The sequence below is a fragment of the Schistocerca americana genome, chromosome 2 (assembly GCF_021461395.2).
Source record: "Schistocerca americana isolate TAMUIC-IGC-003095 chromosome 2, iqSchAmer2.1, whole genome shotgun sequence".
In the NCBI taxonomy this organism is placed as follows: Eukaryota; Metazoa; Arthropoda; class Insecta; order Orthoptera; family Acrididae; genus Schistocerca; species Schistocerca americana.
The window spans coordinates 54170283-54188358 of NC_060120.1; the positions used below are offsets into that span (position 1 = coordinate 54170283).

The following is an 18076-nucleotide window of genomic DNA, read 5'->3' on the forward strand; positions in this document are numbered from 1 at the left end:
AGGCAGTTTATGAAGCCCTTGTTTTACAGACTCTTGAGACTGCTTGTCAATGTGGGAACTTTGCAGGTAGGATTAGTAGGGAAAGCAGAGCAAATAAAAAAAGAAGAGCAGGATGTTTTATGATGAGTTAATATGACAAATAAGAGAATGTCATGGATATGATTAACCAACTTCAGTGGCGGATACTACAGAAGGGCAATTGTGCATTGCAGTGTGGTCTACTATCAAAATTCTGAGCACCTGCATTTACATACAAAAAAGCATCAAACAACACGTTACTTCCTAGTCATGATGATTATTGAGACATTTGAGCTCGTGTGATGGATTCTGTAGTTTCATCCTGCACACTTTCTGGAACTACAAGAGGACACGGGCGAAATGGCAGTTGTACATGGTGAACCTCTGTCATACATTGTAAAGTATAGAGACAGGGATTAATGGTGAGTCATCATAGTGATGATGGTTGCTAAAGTTAACAATCTATGAAGAAGGTTGGGAGAGTTTTTATGCTGGAAGGAATGGATACTGTAAGCAGTCTCTCACGTTTCAGCCTTTGTTATGGCCCTCTGTAGGGTTTGACTTCCATTCTTCAAAATTTTTCCAAAGAGAGAGTGAATTGAGGAAGGGCGCCTTACATGGTGCGTCGTGTCCATCATGTGCTGAGACCTATCGCAGCCTTCGTTGACGTGGATCTGCATTTCAGCTCATGCTCCAGCTGTTGGGTGAGGTCACACTCCTGGATGTGCATTTTTCCATCAACTGTGCAGTATCGTTTTCTGTGCTGACAATGATAATGGACTTGTTAGTTGGTTGTATCTGACATCCAGCATGGTAGCCAGTCTGCTGTGGCGGGGCCGCCATGTACTCTGTTGGTTGTAGCCCACTGACCACACAGGGTTCGCTCTTCCGATGCCTGCACCTTTAATTCTCCACGTATGCCAAGGGGTAGTTGCCCATCCCCCTGCCAGGTGGCTTTTGCTGCAGCTGAGTGGTGGCCGTGGGGAGGGCCCCTGGTTGGAGTGGGTGGCATCAGGGCGGATGACACGCGATGAAGCATAGTCCATCATCTTTTGCTGGTGGTGAAACATCAGCAGTCTCTAAGCGATCACGAACTCAATTCAATGCACAGAAGTAAGACCCCAAATTGTTTCCCTCCCTGGCCACACCATAGGAGGAACGTCAGGCTAAGGATGGCAGAGGATCTTATTCGCCCCGGTACCTTGTACGTTCGAGAGCTGATGCTTAATCTTTCATGACGATGAAGCCTCAGTTGTTTTGTTGAGCATTTAGAGGACAAGTTCGGGGAGGTGGAGGGCTTGTCTAAAATGAGATCTGGGTCAGTCTTGATCAAAACAGCATCCTCTGCCCAGTTACGGGAGTTACTCATTGTGACAAGCTGGGGGATGTTTCTCTAACCATCACACCCCATAAGAGCTTAAATATGGTCCAGGGTATCATATATCACAGAGACCTTCTTTTGCAGTCCGACAATGAGCTGCACACCAATTTAGAGCGGCAAAGTGTACATTTCGTCCGACTTGTCCACCTGGGTCCGAAGGATAATCAGGTTGCCAGCGGTGTCTTCATCTTGGCCTTTGAGGGTGATACATTGCTCGAGAAGGTCAAAGTAATGGTCTACCGATGTGATGTAAAGCCCTTGATGAGGTGCTTTGAGTGCTGGAAGTTCGACCATATGTCTTCCCACTGTACTTCCAGCGTCACATGCCTAGATTGCGGACGCCCATCACATCCCAATACTCCATGTGCCCCGCTCCTATCTGTTCCACCTGCGGAGAGCACTATTCACCTTGTTCACCTGACTGCGGGATTCTCCAGAAAGAAAGGAAAATCATGGTGTAAAAGACCCTGGACAGACTGACCTACACTGAGGTGAAGAGAAAATTTGAACGCCTGAATCCTGTGCTTATGACATCGTCTTATGCCGCCGCTACAACATTTCTGGCACCGTCAGCTCTCAGAGCCGGAAGACTACACCTGCCCCCTTTATGGTGGGGGGGCATTTCCCTCCCTGTTGCTCCTGCACCACTTACTTCGGGAGCAACACCCCCACCCCCAACTTCTAAGCCAGAGAAGCATAAGTCTTCTTCCACTTCTCTCACTAGGAAGGGGTCCCCTGGGTCACTCCCTTCCCATGTTTCTTCTAGTGGGAAAGACGACACCTGCCAGTGGCTGAAGAGCCCAAAAGCAGCTGGTCGTAGGGCTTCACGCTCATCCTCAGTCCCGGAGACTGACCCAGTGAAGTCCTCCCAGACAGGGAAACCCAAGGGGCAGTGAGAGAAATCCAAAAAGAAAACCCTTAAGACCAAGGAAATTGCGGTGGCACCCACACCCCACTACCTACAAGCTCTGCGTGGCGTCCACTGAGGACCTAGATCTTGCCAGACCTTCAGACACAACGGATATAGACTGCTCAGACAATAAATCGGTGGCAGCAGGTGACTCTGAGGTGCAAACTGCCTCACTGAATGTTCCATGCCTTCCCAGTCTCACAATGTCATCCTCCAGTGGAATTGTGGCGGTTTTTTCCACCACCTGGCTGAGCTATGGCAACTGTTAAGCTTCATACCTGCTATCTGCTTTGCCCCCCAGGAAAAATGGTTCCCAGCAATGCAGACCTCTGCCCTCCGCAGCTATAAGGGATGTTACAGGAATCATAGCGACTATAATCGAGTGTCAGGTGGAGTTTGTGTTCGTGTCCTAAACTCGGTCTGTAGTGAACATGTGCCCCTTCAAACCCCTCTTGAGGCTGTGCCTGTCAGAATAAGGACGACACAGGGAGTAACTGTCTGCAATGTATATCTTCCTCCAGATGGTGCTGTACCCTTGAATGTATTAGCTGCACTGATTGCTCAACTCCCTTAACCGTTCCTACTTCTGGGAGATTTTAATGCCCATAACACCTTGTGGGGTGGTACCATGTGTAGGCGCCCCGGTGGTCCCGGTCGCCTACGGTGGACTGGATGGCCGAGCGGTGACCTCTCCAGTTGTCAGGATGCTAGGAAGTAGCTGTAGAAGCGTCAGAAACGCCAAAGAAATATAATTAATTCATAACACATTTATTCCTGCCGAGTACAATGTGGCTTGGTGATATCAACGACCTTCCCCAAGTCCTCGCTGACTCGTAGCCCTTACTTCGGCCACCCGTGGATGTCGGTGCCCGGCTCGCGGCGGACAGCGGACTGCTGCGCTTAGAGGCTCTGGGTTGGAGTCCCCGGCGCTGTCGACACCAGAAGCATTCTCGTAGTACGGAATGTACTCCATCCCACCCCGTCTTCTTCCCTGCTCCTCCTGGTGGCTCGTCCGCGGTGGACGGGCGGAACGGGCTGCAGTCCCCCAGCGTCGTCGGCTCACCCGGTTGTGACGGCGGATGCACAGGATCTTGACGATGGCTCACTGATGTGGTCAGCATTGGCGGTGAGCGAGCCTGCCGCGATGTCTGCTAATCCTGGGTTGATGATTGACAGTGGCAGCAGAGAGGACCAGAGCTGGTACTGTCCCCTCGCCTCTGCTGCTGGATGGGCCGCTCTTACTACATCATCTCCTTAATAAAGATTAAGATGTTGATCACCGAGCTAAGCTCTACGCAGTGACCCAGTATACATCTAACTGCAAGTCTAACTGAGAGTGCCTTCTTGCTATCCAAGTTGGTGTATTTAAAGGAAGCACAAGCGGCGTCCTGACGTCATGCTCGTTTGTAATGACCGCATTCGTTCCACTTATACTGCTGATTCATCTGTCGTACTCGCCCCTTAGGTGTTCTTGCGACAGAGTTACGTTTTGTTGCAGCAGACTTACGCGAAGTTGTGAAATGCAGTACAGCTGACGCTATACCTCTGTATTGCACTCTACGAAAGTGTCCGTCTCACACAAACCCGCGTGCTAAGCAATTCTCTCTCGCCTGTTGTGTGTAACCAGGCCGTTGCCCCTGTGTGACGACACATTCCAATATATGTGAAATCCTCCTACCTCTTGATTAACCTACTGCCTCTGGCTCTCGGCATAGGCAACGAATCTCTGACAATATTCCACGTTTCCAACTCTTTACTATTCCGCGACACTACACATGCTTACTGGCCGAGGCAGAGATCAAAACTTTACTGTCGCAGTTCGACCTCAGTCTCCTAAAAACTGGGGCCGCCACACATTTCAGTCTGGCTCATAGTAGTTACTCGGCCATTGATTTATCAATTTGCAGTCCAGGACTTCTCCCATCTATCCACTGGAGAGCACATGATGACCTGTGTGGTAGTGACCATTTCCCCATCTTCCTGTCACTGCCCCAGCGTCGGGCACAAGGATGCCTGTGCATATGGGCTGAATCTTCCCCACACGGTAACATCGATGTGACGGTTGAGCAGGTGACTAGCACAATAGTTTCTGCGGCAGAAAACACAATCCCTTGCTCTTTAGGGTGCCCGAGGTGTAAGGCAGTCCCTTGGTGGTCACCGTAAGTTGCTGAAGCAATTAAGGAGTGTCGGCGAGCTCTACAGTGGCATAAGCGGTACCCTTCCCTGGAGCACATCGTAGCCTTTAAGCAGCTCTGTTCCTGTGTTCGCTACCTTATCAAACAACGGAAGGAGTGTTGGGGAGAGAGACTTCTCCACCATTGGGTGCCACACGTCACCTTACCAAGTCTGAGCAAAAATCAAACGTTTTTTCGGGTACCAGGCCCCAACAGCTGTCCCCGGTGTTACTATAAATGGCGAGTTATGTATTGACTCAAACACGATTGCAGAGCACTTTGCTCTATCCTCTGTGTTATAGAATTACCCCCAGCCTTTCGTACACTCAAACTGCGGCTGGAAGGGAATGTCCTCTCATTCACTACACACTGCAGTGAATCCCATAATGCCACATTAACAGAGCGGGAGCTCTTCAGTGCCCTTATACATCGCCCTGATACAGCTCCTGGGCCTGATCGCATTCACAGCCAGATGATTAAACATCTCTCATCTGACTACAAGTGACATCTTCTCGTCATCTTCAACCGGATCTAGTGCGATGGCGTCTTCCCATCACAATGGCGGGAGAGCACCATTATTCCGGTGCTCAAACCCGGTAAAAACCCATTTGATGTGGATAGCTATCAGCCCATCAGCTTCACCAACACTCTTTGTAAGCTGCTGGAACATACGGTGTGTCGGTGGTTGGGTTGGGTCCTGGAGCCACATGGCTTGCTGGCTCCATGTCAGGGTGGCTTCTGCCAGGCGCGCTCTACCACTGATAATCTTTTGTCCACAGTGTCTGCCATCCGAACAGTCTTTTCAAGACGGCAACACATGAATGCCGTCTTTGTGACTCACGTAAAGCATATGACTCGACTTGGCGACACCCTCCGTCGCTCTCCCCCCCCACACACCCTCCGTCACTCTCACCCCCACACACCCTCCGTCGCTCTCCCCCCCCACACACCCTCCGTCGCTCTCCCCCCCACACACCCTCCGTCGCTCTCCCCCCCACACACCCTCCGTCGCTCTCCCCCCCACACACCCTCTGTCGCTCTCCCCCCCACACACCCTCCGTCGCTCTCCCCCCCACACACCCCCTCTGCCCCTCTCCCCCCCACACGCACCACACCCTCTGCCCCTCTCCCCCCCACACGCACCACACCCTCTGCCCCTCTCCCCCCCACACGCACCACACCCTCTGCCCCTCTCCCCCCCACACGCACCACACCCTCTGCCCCTCTCCCCCCCACACGCACCACACCCTCTGCCCCTCTCCCCCCCACACGCACCACACCCTCTGCCCCTCTCCCCCCCACACGCACCACACCCTCTGCCCCTCTCCCCCCCACACGCACCACACCCTCTGCCCCTCTCCCCCCCACACGCACCACACCCTCTGCCCCTCTCCCCCCCACACGCACCACACCCTCTGCCCCTCTCCCCCCCACACGCACCACACCCTCTGCCCCTCTCCCCCCCACACGCACCACACCCTCTGCCCCTCTCCCCCCCACACGCACCACACCCTCTGCCCCTCTCCCCCCCACACGCACCACACCCTCTGCCCCTCTCCCCCCCACACGCACCACACCCTCTGCCCCTCTCCCCCCCACACGCACCACACCCTCTGCCCCTCTCCCCCCCACACGCACCACACCCTCTGCCCCTCTCCCCCCCACACGCACCACACCCTCTGCCCCCCCCCCCCCACGCATACCACACCCTCCGCCCCTCTCCCCCCCCACACACCACACCCTCCGCCCCTCTGTAGTTCTGTATCACATCCTTGTTGCTCATTTATGAAATGATGAGCAAATGTGAACATGTGCTTGCCATATCACTACTTTAATAGTATACATGTAAATGAAAAGCATTGATTTCAGTCAAGTTATAGTTGTCAATCTTTTAAAAAGGATCTTGCTAGAGCAGTGGTGATAGTATTTAGCAGTAATTGAGAATTCATACTGCATTAAAAGAAGCAATTAGCAACATTTGTGTAATAAATAATTACATAGTTTTTAGAAACCCATTGTATGTTATTTGCCTATCACTAGCTAAATAGATTTTGTTGTAATAATCTTCAAAATTTTTTTTTCCAGAAATTTGGCATCCCTGTTGTGGAATCAGATAGTGGTAGTGAGTTCCTAAATGATGGAACGTGTGACACAGTTTTCATTACAAATGATTTCTCTGGGTCTGCGTTTGAAGCTATTCATCGATCCGAACAGAGGTTTGTAAACTTGTATTTGATTCCTGATTTGTGTTTCCTGTTTTCTGTACTAACTCCCTCTCGTCGTCCTCAACCTTAAATTGTTAACATACGTTTAATGACTATTTTTATGAGTAAATATAAATCAGACAAAAAAATTACTCTCTATTTAGAGATGTAGTTAGTAGGCTTGCACTAGCAGCAGCAATTTGTAGTTAATTTCAAGCCCTTCTGTGTGAACTTCACTACGAAGTTTTGTAAAGTAGACCTGTGTTTTTGATTAAAGCCAGCTAGAAGACAATTAACCAGTAATGACCAGCAAAGATACCGAATAAATGCCTTGAGTAAGCGTGACTGACAATGGTTTAATTGGAAGACCTGTACTTGGATAATGGTACTCTATGTTGATAATGGGACTAAAATAAATGTCAGTCCCCATGCACAGTGCACTTGTCAGCTAGGAATGTCATGAATGTAACCAACAAAACTGTAGCGTCATCTGATGCAACTGACAAACTGTATTAAATGTTGTTGTTGTTGTTGTTGTTGTTGTTTTCTTCAGTCCTTAGACTGGTTTGATGCAGCTCTCCATGCTACTCTATCCTGTGCAAGCCTCATCATCTCCCAGTACCTACTGCAGCCTACATCCTTCTGAATCTGTTTAGTGTATTCATCTCTTGGTCTCCCTCTATGATTTTTACCCTCCACGTTGCCCTCCAATACTTAATTGGTGATTCCTCGATGTCTCGGAACATGTCCTACCAACTGATCCCTTCTTCTAGTCAAGTTGTACCACAAGCTCCTCTTCTCCCCAATTCTATTCAGTACCTCCTCATTAGTTATGTGATCTACCCATCTAATCTTCAGCACCACATTTTGAAAGCTTCTATTCTCTTCTTGTCTAAACTATTTATCGTCCACGTTTCACTTCCATACATGGCTACACTCCATACAAATACTTTCAGAAACGACTTCCTGACATTTAAATCTATACTGGATGTTAACAAATTTCTCTTCTTCAGAAACGCTTTCCTTGCCATTGCCAGGCAACATTTTACATCCTCTCTACTTCAACCATCATCAGTTATTTTGCTCCCCAAATAGCAAAACTCCTTTACTACTTTAAGTGACTCATTTCCTAATCTAATTCCCTCAGCATCACCCAACTTAATTCGACTACATTCCATTATCCTCGTTTTGCTTTTGTTGATGCTCATCTTATACCCTCCTTTCAAGACACTGTCCATTCCGTTCAGCTGCTCTTCCAAGTCATTTGCTGTCTCTGACAGAATCACAATGTCATCGGCGAACCTCAAAGTTTTTATTTCTTCTCCATGGATTTTAATATCTACTCCGAACTTTTCTTTTGTTTCCTTTATTGCTTGCTCAATATACAGATTGAATAACAATGGGGAGAGGCTACAACCCTGCCTCACTTCCTTCCCAACCATTGCTTCCCTTTCATACCCCTCAACTCTTATAACTGCCATCTGCTTTTTGTACAAATTGTAAATAGCCTTTCGCTCCCTGTATTTTACCCCTGCCACCTTCAGAATTTGAAAGAGAATATTCCAGTCAACATTGTCAAAAGCTTTCTCTAAGTCTACAAATGCTAGAAACGTAGGTTTGCCTTTCCTTAATCTATCTTCTAAGATAAGTCGTGGGGTCAGTATTGCCTCGCGTGTTCCAACATTACTACGGAATCCATACTGATCTTCCCCGGGGTTGGCTTCTATCAGTTTTTCCATTTGTCTGTAAAGAATTCACGTTAGTATTTTCAGCTGTGACTTATTAAACTGATAGTTCAGTAATTTTCACATCTGTCAACACCTGATTTCTTTGGGATTGGGATTATTATATTCTTCTTGAAGTCTGAGGGTATTTCGCCTGTTTCGTACATCTTGCTCACCAGATGGTAGAGTTTTGTCAGGACTGGCTCTCCCAAGGCTGTCAGTAGTTCTAATGGAATGTTGTCTATTCTCGGGGCCTTATTTCGACTCAGGTCTTTCAGTGCTCTGTCAAACTCTTCACGCAATATCATATCTCCCGTTTCATCTTCATCCACATCCTCTTCCATTTCCATCATATTGTCCGCAAGTACATCGCCCTTGTATAGACCCTCTATATATTCCTTCCACCTTTCTGCTTTCCCTTCTTTGCTTAGAACTGGATTTCCATCTGAGCTCTTGATATTCATGCAAGTGGTTCTCCTTTCTCCAAAGGTCTCTTCAATTTTCTTGTAGGCAGTCTCTATCTTACCCCTAGTGAGATAAGCTTCTACATCCTTACATTTGTCCTCTAGACATCCCTGCTTAGCCATTTTGCACTTCCTGTCGATCTCATTTTTGAGACGTTTGTATTCCTTTTTGCCTGCTTCATTTACTGCATTTTTATATTTTCTCCTTTCATCAATTAAATTCAATATTTCTTCTGTTACCCAAAGGTTTCTACTAGCCCTCGTCTTTTTACCTACTTGATCCTCTGCTGCTTCACAATTTCATCCCTCAAAGCTACCCATTCTTCTTCTTCTACTGTATTTCTTTCCCCCATTCCTGTCAATTGTTCCCTTATGCTCTCCCTGAAACTCTCTACAACCTCTGGTTCTTTCAGTGTATCCAGGTCCATCTCCTTAAATTCCCACCTTTTTGCAGTTCTTCAGTTTTAATCTACAGTTCATAACCCCTGGAAATGTCTTACAATTTAAAACCTGGTTCCTAAAACTCTGTCTTGCTATTATATAATGTACCTGAAATCTTCCAGTGTCTCCAGGCAACTTCCATGTATACAACCTTCTTTCATGATTCTTAAACCAAGTGTTAGCTATGATTAAGTTATGCTCTGCGCAAAATTCTACCAGGCGGCTTCCTCTTTCATTCCTTACTCCCATTCCATATTCACCTACTACGTTTCCTTCTCTTCCTTTTCCTACTATCGAGTTTCATTCACCCATGGCCATTAAATTTTCGTCCCCCTTCACTATCTGAATAATTTCTTTCATCTCATCATACATTTCATTAATCTTTTCGTCATCTGCGGAGCTAGTTGGCATATAAACTTGTACTACTGTGGTAGGCGTGGGCTTCGTATCTATCTTGACCACAATAATGCGTTCACTATGCTGTTTGAAGTAGCTTACCCGCACTGCTATTGTTTTATTCATTATTAAACCTACTCCTTCATTACCCCTATTTGATTTTGTATTTATAATCCTGTATTCACCTGACCAAAAGTCTTGTTCCTCCTGCCACCGAACTTCACTAATTTCCACTATATCTAACTTTAACCTATCTGCACCATTAAGGGATCTGACATTCCATGCTCCGACCAGTAGAACGCCAGTTTTCTTTCAACTGATAACAACGTGCTCCTGAATAGTACCCGCCCGGAGATCCGAATGGGGGACTATTTTACCTCCGGGATATTTTACCCAAGAGGACGCCATCATCATTTAATCATACAGTAAAGTTGCATGTCCTTGGGAAAAATTATGGCTGTAGTTTCCCCTTGTTCAGCTGTTCGCAGTACCAGAACAGCAAGGCCATTTTGGTTAGTGTTACAAGGCCAGATCAGTCAATCATCCAGACTGTTGCCCCTGCAACTACTGAAAAGGCTGCTGCCCCTCTTCAGGAACCACACGTTTGTCTGGCCTCTCAACAGATACTCCTCCGTTGTGGTTGCACCTACGGTATGGCTATCTGTATCATTGAGGTACGCAAGCCTCCCCACCAACGGCAAGGCAAGGTCTATGGTTCATGGGGGGGGGGGGGTGTATTTAATGCAACTTACTAATATAGTACCTGCACTACAGAGGTGCCTGCAGTAGACAGATTGGTGTATTGTTAATAATTCCCCATGGGACGCAAGAGCAGGACTGTTGGCTTTTATATCCCTAGTGCCTCACTGTGGCTTGTGAAGTTGTTCTTTGGGCAACAAATGACACATTGTGCTGCTCAGTTACAATAAGCACCATAATAGTTAAGAATGGATGATAAGATTTTGCTTTCTTGTAATCAGACAGATCTAATATCCTTGTAATACCTGGTAATAGTATTATTATTATTATTATTATTATTATTATTATTATCTAGATCAGTTGAGAGTAATACAAATGCCACAATTCATTTTTCCTTAAGGGAAACACGAAATCATACCAGTTCGAGTTTTTACACTAAATGTTGTTTCAGTTTACTTGTCCTCTATACTTTTGTCTGCAAGTTTACTTTCTCCTTAACATTATTACCACGTACACTGCTTACCTCCTGTAACACGAGAAAGGCTGAGTTTCTGACAGTCTGAAAACAATGGAAAGGTGTCATAAAACATTCTCATATTTGACTCATAAGTTTTGGAAGTTATTATGACAATTATTTAACATGATAATTAGTATGTTACAGTAAATTCTCGATTTATATGAGTGGGTTATCCACATGCCCATTTGCCGTCCCCCCTTCCCCTTCTATTTAAAAAAAAGAAAGGCTGCTTAAGCTTTTTGCTGAAATTCTTTGTTTACCCAGGACTGGTTACCGATCAATGATGTCAAGTTACAACACAAGTGAAGTAAACAATGTGCTGCACAAACACCGTAAGCACTGGAGTGTATTGTTGCGGTGGATACTGTAGTAATTTGGTTTTCTGTTAGTACCCAACAGTTTCTGTAAAGCAAAAACGTGTTGTTGTGCTGATACAGCAGAAACTGGAAATAATATGCAAACTTGAAGGCAATATTGATACGCTGACTCTCGCTCTGAGTTACAGTGTAGGTGAAACTACACTCCATGATATTCAGAAAAAAACAAAAACAAACTAATTCAATTTGCTAGCAGAATGACTCCTCTAAAAGTATGTCAAAGTGGAAGGCTATGAAAATGCCTACATATGAACAACTGGATAAAGCCATATTGAAATGGTGTCACCAGAAAAGGGTGGAGGGCACACAAGTTTGCGACCCAATATACACCAAACAGGCCCAGCATTTCTTCAAATCTTTGAGGATTGAAGCAGATTTTAATGTATCTTCTGGTTTGGCTATCAAGATTTAAACGGTATTGTGGTTCAGGAGATTCCCATCCAAGGAGGAAAGTTACTTGTAAATTATAAGGCTGCTTCAGAATTTTGTAATGGTTTCCAGGAGTTTATTGCACAAGAAAATATAGAACTGGAGTAAATATATAATGCGGACGAAACTGGACTGTTCTGGAAGTGTCTGCCAACAGAGACTTCAGCTTTTGAGGCAGATCATAGCGTGGCTTGTCATAAATCAGTAAGGAAACGGTAATTGTGTAGTGTTAATGGTACAGGATTACATAAAGTGAAAGTTTTTATAATAGGTAAAGCTAAAAATGAGCCGTTTCAATGGAAAAGAAATTCGCAATTTACCTGTCCACTGTTTTCACCAGAAAGGGGCCTGGATGGACCACACAATATTTCAAACATGGTTCCATAATTGCTTTGTACCACAGGTGCAAGAATGTTGAAGGGTCTACTTGCAAGGGCTGTATTATTACTGGACAATGCACCATCACACCTGAATGCACTTTTTCTTAAATTGAATGATGGGATGATATTTGTAAAACATTTACACCCCAATGTGATGGCCTTAATTCAGCCAATGGATCAGGGTATCATTGCTACAATGAAGAAAATTTATAGAGGTAATCTGCTATAAAGACTTATTGATTGGGCAACAAACAATCTTCAAATGTTTTGGAAACAATTGATTGTGCTAGATGCAATTTAATGTGTCGAAGTTGTGGTGCAAAGTAAAACAATCAGCCAAGGCAAAGTCATGTAAAAACATTAATCCTAAACTTGATGAAATCAGTGGTTCTGATGATGAAGAAGTCTACTCATTAGCAGCGTTAGCTGCAGTTTTGAAAAGACCTCCAGAGGTTGTCAAACTGTTGAAAAGAAACTATTTCTGAATGGTTTGATGTGAACTGCACTGAGCCAGGTGATGCGATGTTGAGTGACAGTGCTATTGCTCAGTGAGTATGAAGAAAATCTGAGGTGGTGAATGACAGTGATGAAGATGACTACATTCCCCTAATTCCAGAAACATTAATCAGTCATGCATCAGCACTTCAAATGTGCCGAAGGATTACAGGACTACCTGGAACAGCAAGAAGGCACTCACCTTTCTGGCAAGTTGGTGTTGAGTAAAATATGTAGTGAGATGTATAAAAGACAGAAATAAACTCAAGACTATTTTGTTTGAAATTAGTGTAGTGTAATGTGAAATTGGCTTGCACTGTTCTTTGTGAGTACTGTATCTCACAAACAATACTATGAATAAAATAGAATAAAGTTAAGTGATTTTAATTATAGCATTGTAATTAATTTTTGTTTTTGAACAACTCTAATACATTACTGTGTACTTTGTGTGCTATCCATGGAATTAGATTATCTGCAGTTTTCAAGTCCTGAATTACAGTCTATAATTGATAGTACATTGTACTTATGTAACTTATCCCAACAAAAAGATATCATACCTAATTATCATTGCTCTTGCTAACACATTTCCTAGACTATAGATTTTCGTATATTAACTGTTTGTAGGTAAATTTCAGTGTTCTTTTGAACTCCTCCAGGTGTCATTCTCCAACACAGGTCACCAGATTTTTCTCATCACTTTCTTTTGAAAACATTCAGTTTTTCTCTTTCCTTCTTGGTAAGCATCCAGCTTTCTGAACCATACAGTACTACTGGGCATGCGATGGTGTTATATATTTTCATCTTTGTGCTTAACTTTTGAGTGGGCTGCTTAGAGCATGCAGACATCTTGATCCTGAGGCTATTCTCTCATTGTATCCATTGTTTATGTTTTTTATATTTATACTTCTGAAGATAATTAAACTGATGAACTTCATAAAGCAACCCACTGTCATCCAGAAATTAAAAAGTAGGAGACAGCAATGGGCTGGGCATGTGGCTGGAATGGAAACCAACAGAATTTTCTTAAGAAGGCAATTGAAGGCACCTTCCGAGCAACAAGACAATTGAGCCGACCTCGCACACAGTGGAAAAGTGACATAGAGCAGGATTACACAGCATTAGGAATCCCTATTATACTTGCATGTGTTCTACACGTGGCTTTGTTGTACTTTTCATTCAAGTCATAAGAACCCACTAGATGTATTAAACACAGGTGATTTCAGTTAAATGCACACATTTTTTTTCATATATTGCTTTGTGGACCTTAACGCAGTTGTCACAGGTCTTGTTGCCTTTTCGGAGACTGATTTGATACTACTTCTGCTGTCAGGATGATTTTGGTCCTGTGTCCTCTTTTTTTGTCTGTTCTTCGTGTTGCTCTTCCGTTACCTTGAGTTCATTCACCAGCTGACATACGAACTTCTTCCATCCCATTTTGTTGTTTGTTGCTATTTTGTAGATTAGCAATGCACTTCTTGCCACTGTGTCCTGTCCCCCCCCCCCCCCCAGGGGGTCCACAACTCTTTTGTGGATACGTGCGTGGCGAGCACGGGGCCCCGAGTCATTGCAGCCTTCTTTCTCTCCTGGGCTGCATTTCCTTTCCCTTCCCCTCCTTTCCCTTCCATGCTCCTTTCCCCTCGCCCTCTCCTCTCCCTCTATTGGTGTCCTTGCTTATGTTGGCCCCCGCTATCCTCCTGGTTCTGTTGGTTTTACACTCCGGCTTTGTTGCGTAATCATCTCCTCCTTTTGGCATTCCTTGGTCCCCCCCCTGGGGTTTGACCTCCATTACAAAATTTCTCCTCCGTAGTGTGAGCCATTTGGGGAGGAGCACCTTACCTAGTGTCTCCAACGTGCGCCCTCCTAGTACATTCCACCTTTTCTTTCATGTCGTTGTCTGATGCTAGGGTGCATAGTCAGCATGGTAGCCAGCCCGTGTGGTGGGGTCGCTATGTACCCTTTTGGTTGAGCCCCCTGAACACACACAGGGATCACACTTCTGATACCTGAGCTGTGACCTCCTCATGCATGCCTTGGAGTGGTTGCTCGTCATCCTGGAGCATCGGAACTCCCGGCAATGGCCGCCGTGCCAGACGGCCCTTGCTGTGGCTGGGTGGCGCCCGTGAGGAGAACCCCTGATCGGAGTGGGTGGTATCAGGGCGGACGCTATGCAGATGAAATGCATATGGGTCCAAAACTCTGGCCGTTCTTCTCCGGCCGTCTCTCTGCGTGGAACTGATTCCTCAAGTGCTGCTTCTCTTGCCCCTTCGGCCTTCCCTTCCATGGCTACCCCCTGGGAAGAGGGTCAGGCCCGTCGTCTAGGGGCAAAACCTTTCCCCCGTTACCTAGTTTGCACCAGGACTAATGGAGATACTTTCACCAGTTTCAAACCTTTATTCTTTGTGGAACACATTGAAGGCAAGTTTGCCGAAGTGGACTCCCTGAGCAAGATGCGGTCGGGTTCGTTGCTGATAAAAACTGCTTCAGCTGCCCAATCTGCTGCCCTTCGTGCCTGTACCCATCTTAGCACAATTCCTGTGTCCATTACCCCTCACCAGTCTCTAAATATGGTACAAGGTGTGATTTTTCACAGGGACCTCATCCTTAAAACTGATGAGGAACTTCGGGACAATCTCGGACGGCGGGGTGTTCACTTTGTTCGGCGTGTTCAGAAGGGTCCTAAAGACAGTCGTATTGATACTGGTGCCTTTATCCTGGCCTTTGAAGGGGATACCCTCCCTGAGAAAGTTAAGATTATGGTCTATCGCTGTGATGTGAAGCCTGTACATCCCACCTCCTATGAGGTGTTTTAAGTGCTTGCATTTTGGCCACACGTCTTCTCGCTGTTCCCAGGCCCCTCTCTGTGGTGACTGTGGACGTCCACTCCATGAGGGGAGTCCCTGTGTTCCCCCTCCTGTATGTGTAAATTGTCATGGTAGTCATTCTCCACGTTCACCAGATTGCCCAGTATATAAGAAAGAAAAAAAGATACAGGAGTATAAGTCCCTCGATCGTTTAACCTACACAGAGGTCCGTAAGAAATATGCACGACTGCACCCTGTGTCCATGACATCTAGTTACGCCTTGGTTACATCTTCACCCCTTCCTTACCCCCATCCCGGACTCCTCTCCTCCCCCCCCCTCCCCTGCGGCTCCCACACCTTCTCCTATGGGCGCTGCTCCCCCTCCCCAGCCGGAGAAGTGTCCCACTCCTTCGGCGTCTGCCGGTCAAGGGCGCCTCTCCCGGGATGCCCCTTCCCGGCACCTTCCAGGTCAAAGGTCTGCTGCCGCGCGACGACCGCGAGAGCTGCGGTCTGTCGGCCCCCAGGTCGCCCGGTCTCTTTCTGTTCCTGATCTTGCTGCAGCTGGCTCCTTTATGCCACACAGCCCTCCTCGATCTCAGCCTGAAAAGAAGAAGAAACATAAGTCCCGGGACAAAGAGCCTCTGGTGTCACCGGAGGTCCCTTCCCCGACTTCACAACCGGATTCTGACCTGTCGTTCATGGATGTCGCCCCCTCCTTGTCGGTGACGGGTGGGGACCCAGCGGTATGACTGGATTTACTGTGTTCAGCCCTCATTTAAACCATCGTTCTGTGGTTCTCCAATGGAATTGTAATGGATAGTATCGTCACCTTCCGGAATTGAAATCCCTTCTTTCGTCCTACTCTGCAGCTTGTGTGGTTCTCCAGGAATCTCATTTTATTGATGCTCACTCACCGACCCTCCGTGGGTTCAGTGTTTTCTGTCGAAATTGGGTCGGACCCTTGCGGGCTTCTGGTGGCGTTTGTACGTTGGTCCGTACAGACATTGCTAGCACGTGGATTCCTCTCCAAACTACATTGGAAGCGGTTGCTGTTAGGGTCCACTTAGACTCTGCAGTCACAGTTTGCAATCTTTATCTCCCTCCTGACAGGACTCTTACACCTGCTGCCTTAACCACCCTTCTTCAGCAACTTCCTCCTCCCTTCCTCCTCCTTTGGGATTTTAATGCTCATCATCCTTTGTGGGGCAGTGTCTTTCCATCTAGACGAGGTCTTCTTATAGACCAATTTATTGCAGACCACGACCTGTGCCTTCTTAATGATGGCTCCCCTACTCATTTCAGTGCCGGTCATGGTACCTTTTCTGCCATTGATCTTTCTCTTTCTTCTCCCTCTCTCCTCCCTTCATTACACTGGTCGCCACACGCCGACCTTTGTGATAGTGACCATTTCCCGTTGATTATCACGCTCCCTTCCCACTCCCCGATGGACAGGTTACCTCATTGCTCTTTCCACCGCGCCGATTGGCCTCTATACACTGCACAGGTCGAGTTTTCTCCCTCTTTGTCAGGTTGTATTGATGACGTCCTACGTGACGTGTCTGATGCGATTGTTCACGCTGCTAGCCTTGCTGCCCCGCGCTCATCTGGACCATTTCGTCGCCGGCAAGTCCCGTGGTGGAGTACAGCCATTGCCATTGCCATCCGTGATCGCCGTCGAGCTTTGCAACACTTTAAGAGGCACCCATCCGTAGGCAGCCTTACTACCTTTAAACGCCTCCGTGCTAAAGCCCGTTATTTAATCAAACAGGGTAAGCGGATATGTTGGGAACGATTTGTTTCTTCCCTTGGTTCTACTGTCCCTCTGTCACGGGTATGGGCTACACTTCGTTCTCTCCAAGGTTGCCATCGGCAGTCCACCCTCCCAGGCCTTCACCTCCCAGATGGCATTTGTACGGACCCATTAGTTCTTGCAGAACATCTTGCGACTCATTTTGCAATGGCGTCAGTGTCAGCCTCCTATCCAGCTGCTTTCCTTCATCAAAAACAGCTGGCTGAAGCTTCCACCTTATGTTTCACCCCTTGTGAGTCAGAATCTTACAACGAACCTTTTACTGAATGGGAATTTCTTTCTGCTCTATCTTCTTCTCATGATACGGCCCCTGGCCCAGATTCCATTCATAACCAACTGCTTCAACATCTCAGTGCTCCACAACGGCAACATCTTCTTCAGGTGTGTAACCGTATCTGGCTCCAGGGTGACTTCCCTTCTCAGTGGAGGGATAGCATTGTGATTCCTGTCCTTAAGCCTGGTAAGAACCCCCTATCTGTTGACAGCTATCGGCCAATTAGTTTGACCAATGTTGTTTGTAAGTTACTTGAACGGATGGTAGCCCGTCGGCTCAATTGGGTCCTCGAATCTCAGGATCTATTGTCGCCTTACCAGTGTGGCTTTCGAGAGGGACGGTCTTCAATCGATCATTTACTTCGCTTGGAATCCGCAGTTCGGCAGGCTTTTTCCCAGCGCCGCCATTTGGTTGCAGTGTTTTTTGACCTTCGCAAGGACTATGACACGGCCTGGCGCCATCACATCTTACTTACCCTTCATCAGTGGGGTCTTCGGGCCCCACTCCCGATTTTTATCTGCCAGTTCCTGATCCATCGGTCATTCAGAGTTCGAGTTGGTACTGCTTTTAGTTCTCCACGGA

General features: G+C 46.7%; 1 protein-coding gene across 5 annotated transcripts in view; it reads left to right on the plus strand.

The window, feature by feature from the left end:
• LOC124594810 (protein ECT2) overlaps positions 1–18076 on the plus strand; it is a 217346-nt gene that overhangs the window by 29218 nt on the left and 170052 nt on the right. For all 5 annotated transcript variants that reach the window (XM_047133249.1, XM_047133247.1, XM_047133248.1 and 2 more), the window contains exon 3: positions 6569–6699. In XM_047133249.1, coding sequence (XP_046989205.1) covers positions 6569–6699 — 131 coding nt within the window. The remainder of the gene's footprint in view (positions 1–6568; positions 6700–18076) is intronic.